At 31.5% G+C, this 9,003-nt stretch overlaps 1 protein-coding gene across 1 annotated transcript; it reads left to right on the top strand.

Moving 5' to 3' along the window:
* The first annotated feature begins 4,321 nt into the window (after nucleotides 1-4,321).
* On the top strand, nucleotides 4,322-5,589 carry LOC112601415. The gene is made up of 4 exons (XM_025349054.1): nucleotides 4,322-4,796; nucleotides 4,861-5,183; nucleotides 5,235-5,403; nucleotides 5,462-5,589. The coding sequence occupies exons 1-4, from the start codon at nucleotides 4,322-4,324 to the stop codon at nucleotides 5,587-5,589; spliced, it is 1,095 nt and encodes a 364-aa protein (XP_025204839.1).
* The last annotated feature ends 3,414 nt before the right edge of the window (nucleotides 5,590-9,003 follow it).

Genomic DNA, 9,003 nt, shown 5'->3' on the forward strand with positions numbered 1-9,003 from the left:
CATGCATTCAATTTATCCTTTTTCTTGGTGGGGTATAATACGTAGCTACGTTCCCTTAACTGTGGCCCAGAAATTTTCGAGTACATATTAATTAAAGCTCAGATTTTTTCATGCATAATTATAACTATCTGTAATATCATTATGTATTATAAATAGATTAATAATATGTTGTTTTATTTTAATTTTAATGGTTTTAAATGATATCTTATTTATTCGAATTTGTTACTTCATTTTATCATAATAATTTCATAATAATTTCATAGTAATTCTAATTTAGTTCCTTTATTTATAATTATACTTGTTCTATAATTATATGAGTACGTATATCACTGTTTAATGTAGTTATCTTATTGTATAAGTATATTTTTATAACAACAAAAGTAATTAGATGTTCAATGTAGAACATGCCGTTTTTATATTATAACTTTGAATGAAAAGCCTCACAGCGATTAGTAGTTTTCACAGTAATAATTGTTATTATTAAAGAGAAAATATGAGCTACACGGAATCACTTACATTGAATAATCGATAAAGATGACAGTCTACTGTGCGTATTTGTTGATTTATCACACAGAAAGTCCCTTTTTAAAAACTTCGTTCTGTTCTTTTATTGTTCTTTTCTAAACATTTGATTACAGCGATGACGTAAGTCGTAATTTAACTTTTGAATAAATATATATAACAATAATATATACATATAATCCACTGCATCACGGTGCTCTAGTTCTAGGATTCCACTAAGCTCCTACGCTGATTCATTATAGCGAGTAGAAAATATCACTTGGGATTGATGTTGCGTATTATATCTTTGTATTTATGTAATGTATCTTTTGAGTTACCTTATTTATAAAGTATTATATAAAACAAAACAAAAAAACATTTCACACCCATAGTTCAGCAGTATGCTGATTCATATTTCATTATGTATGATATTCAAATGATTTTACTTCAAAGTTCTCAAATTATTTTATTCTGTGGTTCTTTTTCAAATACGATTAATTGACAAAACCACATAACCATATAATTTTAAGCAAAATATTATGGTAAAATTTAAATGATTGAACGTGTAAGTTATTATAAGTTTTTTATAAAACACAATAAAAAGAAATTTGTTTTTTTTTTTTTGCCAAGCTTGTGATTTTCACGCGGTTATCCGATAATGAAAATATTTTTAAATTTTAAATTATTTGTACTGAAGGTGGACTTACTAGTCTCGGTTATTGAATTTTATCTATCAATGTTTTTGCAACTTCTGTGTAACCATTCTTTTAGCAATCAAACTCTAAAACTATCTTCATTTTTATTTTGTGCAATGTATGCATTGTTGGCGCATTGACGTGATGAAAAAGTCTCTTTCGACATTTTTAAATTTGGAACAATAATGCCCCTATGCGCAAATAGTTCTATATTTGCATGCGTTTTAGAATATTGTCGCGGGATACGTTGCTTGATGAAATATTTGGTTTGAACTTTTTTTTCCGTGGTGGACTTAGTATACGAGATCATCCCTGAAAAGCCATCAATTACCTACGTGACTATGGCTGCAATAAAGAACATCGTCGTTATTTACTAGCTCCCTGCGGCCGTCATTCATGTTTTTCACCATCATATTATGTAACGTTATGTTTTAAAGTGCATAAATATTGTAATAAATACTTTGAAAAGCTTTTATTCAAATGCATGCACATGGTGGTTCATATAATATTTCATGATATTACAGGACAAACCGGGTGATACTCGCCAGTATATTATTGTTTGTAATACAATGGTACTGGGAGCGCGGGAAAAAAATAAATAAATTTGTCGTTTCCTGTAGGTCTAGGCTGTTTAAAACGTTAAAATTCTGAACACGAGAGAATACTTTGAAGGAAGAGCACGCGCGCACGGTCGCCACTTGCAAATATAATATAGACATACGGCCACACGGGTCAGGGTTTCCGGTCACCCCACGTGCATACTATACCGATACCAATATACCATGTATTATGAAAAATGCATACACCTATGTATATATTATTATTATCACGAAGGGGCAAAACTATAGTTTGAACCCTTCGTGTCGTATGTTATGGTGTGTATAATGCAATATTGTTCGTCCATATTGCACCCGTATTAATATTGCATCGAGTTGTTATGCGTGTGTTACTCACTGTTGTATACTTGTATATGCGTATTCAGAAGTCAGGACTCTTTCGTATCCGATAAAGTCGATCCAATTGACGTGTAGTATATTATAGTATTATATATATATATATATACATCGTCAATATTAATATATTAACTATTTATTTTATCTGTATTAATGCATAAATAAAAATGCGTTTTTATCATTGAACACGTACCTACAACGTGCTACGCGTTTTTTAACTAAAAAAATTATATATAGCTGGCTATAGGTATTATAATGATTAGGTGAGTGAGAGTACGTGTAAATACATCAGTAGAGAGATAGTAAATCAGTTTTTTTTTTCAAATTTATTTCTTTAATTAGTTAACTGTTTCAAAACACCAAATGTTTCTACAGCGTTAACAATAAATCATAATATAATGAAGAAAGTATTTAAATACGTATCTATTAAATAATTTATCAAGGCAATTTCTTTTTTTTTTTACTCTTAAATATTGATTGTACAGAAAAATAAATATATATTTTTTTTTAATTTACAAAAACTAAGTAAACAGACAAACTTTAATGGAAATCAGCACACAAATATAATAATTTTGCTTTTTTTATTTTTTTTTAATATAAAATAACAAAATAAGTAAATTTTTAAAATACTTTTATCTTAACTTGTTTTAAATTCATTCAAATAGGGGTACAACAAATATATATGTATAAATAAATTCACCATTACTACAAGTATCAACACGACTATATATACCTAACTAATATTAATTTATTATATTTTTAGAAATATTGAAAATATACACTTTAAAAAAAAAATCTTAAAACTTTTATTGAGCACGCAATGTTTAAAATAATGTTTAAGTTTAAATGTAAAAGTATAAGGTAATATATTATATTCGATAAAACAAAGTTTTATCAACTAAGTTAAATTTTAGCTGCACCTTTAACTTTATCTATTTTTCCTGCTCTATAAGATAGGATAAATTCTTTGACTATAAAAATACAAAGACATAAATTTAACTATAATGTGAGAACTTAAGATGTGATTGCTTACATTGCAATATAGTACAAATATTCAAAGAATACCACCTAACTTTATTTCCAAAAAGATAAGATTATATTTTCAAATTATGGAGGCTGGCTTTGCACTTTGACGTTTCCGGATGCTTTGTTAATCTTTTTAAGCTAAAATAATGGTATACAATTTTAAACCAATAATTAAAAAAAGTTTTCCTGGAAGTTTCAAAAAATTTGCATATATAAAAAAAATACGTAGTACTTCAGTAATAACTTAATTAGTTAAAAGACTTAATACTAATTATTTATGCACAGTTTTCGTGAATTATTCATCGATGGGATCAGTAAATTTTAATGTTTTTATTTTTTATTTTTATATATATAATTAAAATTTATGATTTAAAAAGCAAACGAAAGCGGTTGGGTGAAATGATGATTTTAATTATTATTTGAAATGCAAATTTTTAGATTTTGTAATGTTTTTGTTTTCACAAAGCTCTCTCCAATTAGTTCTTTAAACTTTTTACCCCCTGCATTTTGTTAAAAATGAAAATAAAAATATAATTAGCTACCTACTCACATCCACTGAGGGAAACAAAGTCAATACATATATATATTTTAACATTATTATTATTTTTTGAGTAAGTTTAAGGCGTAAATACACATAGTACAAACCTATAGTTAAATTGGTACCTTTTGGTTTAATTTACTGCATGATTATATGTTGAAATACTGTAATTAGTTTATTTAGTTATTATACGACTACCCTATGTAAATATAATATTTTATTTAACCAATATTTTAAAGTTTTTAAACATGATTGTACTATGATATGATTGCATATAAATAATAATAAATAACTAATATAAATATAATTTAAAATTGATAAATATGAGTTCGTAACGAAGAAATAATTAGAAATAAAATAAAATAATAAAATAATGAAATAAATAAAAAAAATAAATAAATAAATAAAATAAATATAAATAAAAACATTATAAATATAATAATAATATTATTATATTATAAAATAATATGTATATATATGTATATTGTATATAGTAGTATGTTTTAGTTCCTTCTGTATCCCCCGCAAATCCGGTAAATCCGTCTTCACCGCCCTCCCTATCGTGCGCGTGCCATGCCCCACCATGCCTATCGCGGCCGTGCCCGGCTATGCCCCTCCATGCCTATCGTGGCATTAGACTCGATGAGACCGCCCTGCCGCCAAAACGCGAGTTTTACAGTATATTGACCGAGAAGCATGTAAGTGATGAGGACTACGTGCACGCGACGGAGGTGTGGGAACATTTCAACTGCGCGATCCTCGGTGACTACAGTGACTTGTACCTGAAGGTGGATGTTCTCCTTCTGACCGACGTGATGGAGAACTTCCGTGACCTCTGCATGTCGACGTACAACCTCGATCCCGTGTATTATTATACGGCGCCGGGGTTCACGTTCGACGCCATGTTGAGGTATACGGGCGTCTCACTGGAGTTACTCACCGATTACGATATGGTACTTTTCGTGGAACAGGGGATCAGAGGGGGGTTGGTCCAGGCCAGTGAAAGGTACTGTCAAGCCAACAATCCTAAAACGCCCGGGTATGATTCTGAGAAGCCATCGTCGTGGCTCGTCTACCAAGATTGTAAATATATACGACGCTTATACAATTATTAATTATATTACTAACTTTAAACCTATTCTTGCAGGCAACAACTTGTACGGGTACGCCATGGAAGAGTACATGCCCTACGGGGGGTTCAAGTGGTACGATGGGGATTTGAATCGCTCTCTAGAGCTGTTGAACGGTATGACTGACAAATCCGACGTTGGACGTATCTACGAGGTCGATATCGCTTATCCCGATAACCTGCATAACGCGCACAACGATCTCCCCTTCCTACCACGGAATGCCGTACCACCGGGCTCAAAAGTAAACAAGTTAATGGCTACGTTGGAGCGGAAAGAGCGGTATATAGTTCACTATAGAAATTTAAAGCAAGCCATTGCTAATGGACTGGTAGTGGAAAAAGTAATATATAATACATGAAATTAAATTACGTGAAATTAACCTTGATAATAGGTTCACAGGGTGTTGGAATTCCGACAGTCGGCGTGGCTTGCTGAATACATAAATTTAAATACGAGTATGAGGAAGAAGGCTGGCAACGCGTTTGAACGTGATTTCTTCAAACTACTCAATAACGCGGTGTTTAGAACCAGAATTGAGGCGCTAACTGGCGGTATCGGCAGTATAGTAAAAGTAGTGAATGATTTAAAATCTGATAAAAAAAACCCCTATTCATTTAGGAAAGGGTTTATACCTCGCACCATACAAGGGAGGTTCTTATAAAATCGTAAAAGGAAAAGGCTTATACCTCTCACCTTACAAAGGTGGTTCGGTGAATCGGAAATCTAGAAAACCGACAAAAAACTAATTGCTACGCTACCCGATAGAGCATTGTTTGATTATGAGATTATAAAATACGTTTACATGTTGAAAATACCTCATTTCATCGGAGTATTTTCCAGAGACAAGTTGCCTTTACATTATAAACATAGAGAGTCAGCCATAGTTAATTTAGATATCGAGAAGGGGGGAGGAACTCATTGGGTAGCGTATAAAAAAATCGGTAAACAAGTTAAATACTACGATAGCTTTGGAAATTTACCCCCACCACTAGAATTACAGAAATATTTTAGCGATTGTAATATCGAATATAATTACGACAGACATCAGAAATACAATACAACTAACTGTGGCCATTTGTGTCTAAGATTTTTATCATGTACACCATAACATTGAGCGGCAACTCGAGCGAATTGTCTTGCGACTTTTTCCCACCGATTGAAGTCAGTAAAAACGCTAAGATTTGCCTGTTAGCTTTTCAAACAAACAATTCTATACCCAATATAAACAACGGGTGTGATCAAATAGGATTTATAAATAAGAATGATATGGGTCATCAAGTTTACTCATTACCCACAGGCTCTTATGAGTTGAGTGAAATCGAGGCGGTGATAAAGCATATACTAACTGATTCCAAGATATCCTTCGAGTTGAGGGGGAATAACAATACGTTAAAATGTGAAATGCAATGTAACGTATCTATAGATTTATCAATGCCCAATAGTATAGGCGAGCTGTTAGGCTTTGAAAAACGTATATATGACGCTAATGTTAAACATCAATCGGGCAAGTTGGTAAATATTACAAAAACAAACTGTATATATATCGAATCAAACCTGGTTGCGGGCTCATTCAAGAACGGAAAGCAGAGTCATACAATACATGAATTTTATCCGAATGTTCCTCCGGGCTATAAAGTAATAGAGAATCCAACACATTTGGTTTTTTATTCAATCAATTGTTCATCTATCACGCATGCAGAGATAACTTTAAAAAATCAGGACAACGAATTAATCGATCTACGTGGAGAACCAGTATCAATACGATTATTAATCAAGGACTTATGATAAAATGGGTTTACAGTTTTATAATATAAATACTCGAGTATACGAAAAACCTGCTAGTCGAGTCGACGACATTATCAAAGCAACAAGTCTAAAGAAGAAGAAGAAACGAAATTTTAAATACTCTAAAGGTGACCTAACAGCTGAAAATTTAGCATTTCTACAATCACTAAACGCTGTTTAATATGGATGATATGTATTTAGATGTATCGGCTGGGTATGTTGACGATTGTAGGATAACTCAAATTGATTATCATTCGTTTTTACCTTATTCTACGTCCGCCCTCTCCAATAACGATGAAGTACGTATTGCCTTACATAACGCAGAGTCTTATACTCTACCGTGTGAAAGTTATATATACATCGAGGGAGCAATAACCAAACCTGCAGAAATAACCGACGACATTCGATTTATAAACAACGGTCTAGCATTTCTTTTCTCCGAAATGAAATATGAGATAAATGGTATTCAAATTCAAAAACTCGTTAATCCAGGCATATCGACCACATTAAAAGGCTATTGCTCTTACAATAAATCAAATATCACATCACGCCATAACGCTGCTTGGGTTAGTGACACTAACAATGATAATAAAGATTTTATTGATGGTAATATGTTTAACGGTTGTATTAATCTTAAAGATTTGTTCGGTTTTTGTGAAGATTATAAACGTATTTTAATAAACTGTAACCAACAACTTATATTAAATAGAGCTTCACTGGATATAAATGCTATTAAGCAGTATAAAAATAATGAAGTTGTTGCAGACGCACCTAAACTAAAAGACGTTAAAATAAATATAACAAAAATATTATGGCGGATGCCTATAGTAAAAGTCGGTGATAAAGAAAAAATTAGGTGGCACACTGGAACCCGTCAATTCTTCTAACTATATAAGTAGTTATAAACCATTAATTACAGAAATAAAATTATTTCCTATCATGAAATAAAATTAAATTAAAAAATTACATACTATTTTCTCCCAGTCTGTATTGATTCGATATACGGATATGTCTGTCGGATAAAATTATATGCAGCTCCTCAAATCCACCTCCTCAATCTCATATCTTAACGTGATATTTATTAACTATTCTGTTAGTAAAAAATATTAAACTTTAAGTGATATATTACGTAGAAATATACTGAGGAATATATAATAACTGAATTATCATTTTATAATCAAATTTTCGAATTTAAATATGTTTTCACAGTTAATGTTGTACTTCCGTTCAGTTACGTATTGCTAATTATGGTTTCCTAACTACTTTCATAGTTGAAGAATTGCGAGGTGATTCACTCAGACATTTCAACAGTTAGGAAAATCATGGGTGTCAGAGATCAGGGAATAGAAACTCCATAATATCGATCTATAACGTGTAATGATAATATCTTCAATGAGCTAGGAAATTATGATAATGATTATAATAATGTCCCTTAAACCTATATCAGGGGTATTGTCAATAATCGATGGGTGTATGAAAAATATTCTTCACGTGCATACCGCTCCTGACAAGATGTGATTAATATCATCATGAAAGTCAATAAAGAAATAAATTTAAACTGGGTCACCTGCCTCTTCGATATTAACAGATTATCTTTTATTCGCGATCTACTTCGCAGAATTACTTGATGTTCAACTGGCTGTCACACTAGCCATGTGCATTAGCATATTCAAATAAGCGGTGGGGTTATTTGTATAATAAATGCTCCTTCACCTACCAAATATCCATTCGAATATATATTTTTAAATATACTATATATATCATAATATTATCTTAATAGTAATGAGTATACTATTTTATTTATACATTATCATCATAAAAATATATAAATATCTATACATATGTATAATCTTTATGTACTATCGACTCATATGTCGACAAATAAATACTATGACCTATATTTATCTCATTTGTTATATTATGTGAGAGGTTTTGCTGTATAACAACGTATGATAGGAGTATAACTGACTAAGTTAGTCTCCCGCGAAGTAAGCGTGTGCTAGACTGTAGCCGAAGACTCTTCTTTAAGGCTTCTATATACCTCTCGATCAATTACATGGAGTTGTAATATATGTACTGAACATGATTAGAATTCCATATTAATATATTCCATCGCCTATATATAATCGAATAATGATATACATATATTAAAATATATAGCACTTACTCAATTTAATCGTATCAATTTAACGAATAAATATTCTTCATGATTGTCTGTCCTCGTCGTTATTTTCACTTAGTTGTTCAGCGCTTGCCAGACCGTACTTGTTATCGGTGTATGGTTTGTTATTATCAATTTTTCGGCGGGGAGAGCATGTAGTGGATAGGAATGGATGGGAGGACATGGCCGTTCATAGCATGGAGGAGGTCAAGGT

This window comes from Melanaphis sacchari, unplaced genomic scaffold (genome assembly GCF_002803265.2).
Source record: "Melanaphis sacchari strain LSU unplaced genomic scaffold, SCAv2.0 Contig77_pilon_pilon, whole genome shotgun sequence".
NCBI lineage: Eukaryota > Metazoa > Arthropoda > Insecta > Hemiptera > Aphididae > Melanaphis > Melanaphis sacchari.

Bases quoted from the DNA above. Each gene is read 5' to 3' on its own strand.
- LOC112601415 (XM_025349054.1), top strand. From the start codon at position 4,322: ATGCCCCTCCATGCCTATCGTGGCATTAGACTCGATGAGACCGCCCTG. The intron at 5,184-5,234 runs GTAATATATAAT...CCTTGATAATAG, and splicing joins ATGGACTGGTAGTGGAAAAA to GTTCACAGGGTGTTGGAATT. The intron at 5,404-5,461 runs GTATAGTAAAAG...CTATTCATTTAG, and splicing joins GCTAACTGGCGGTATCGGCA to GAAAGGGTTTATACCTCGCA.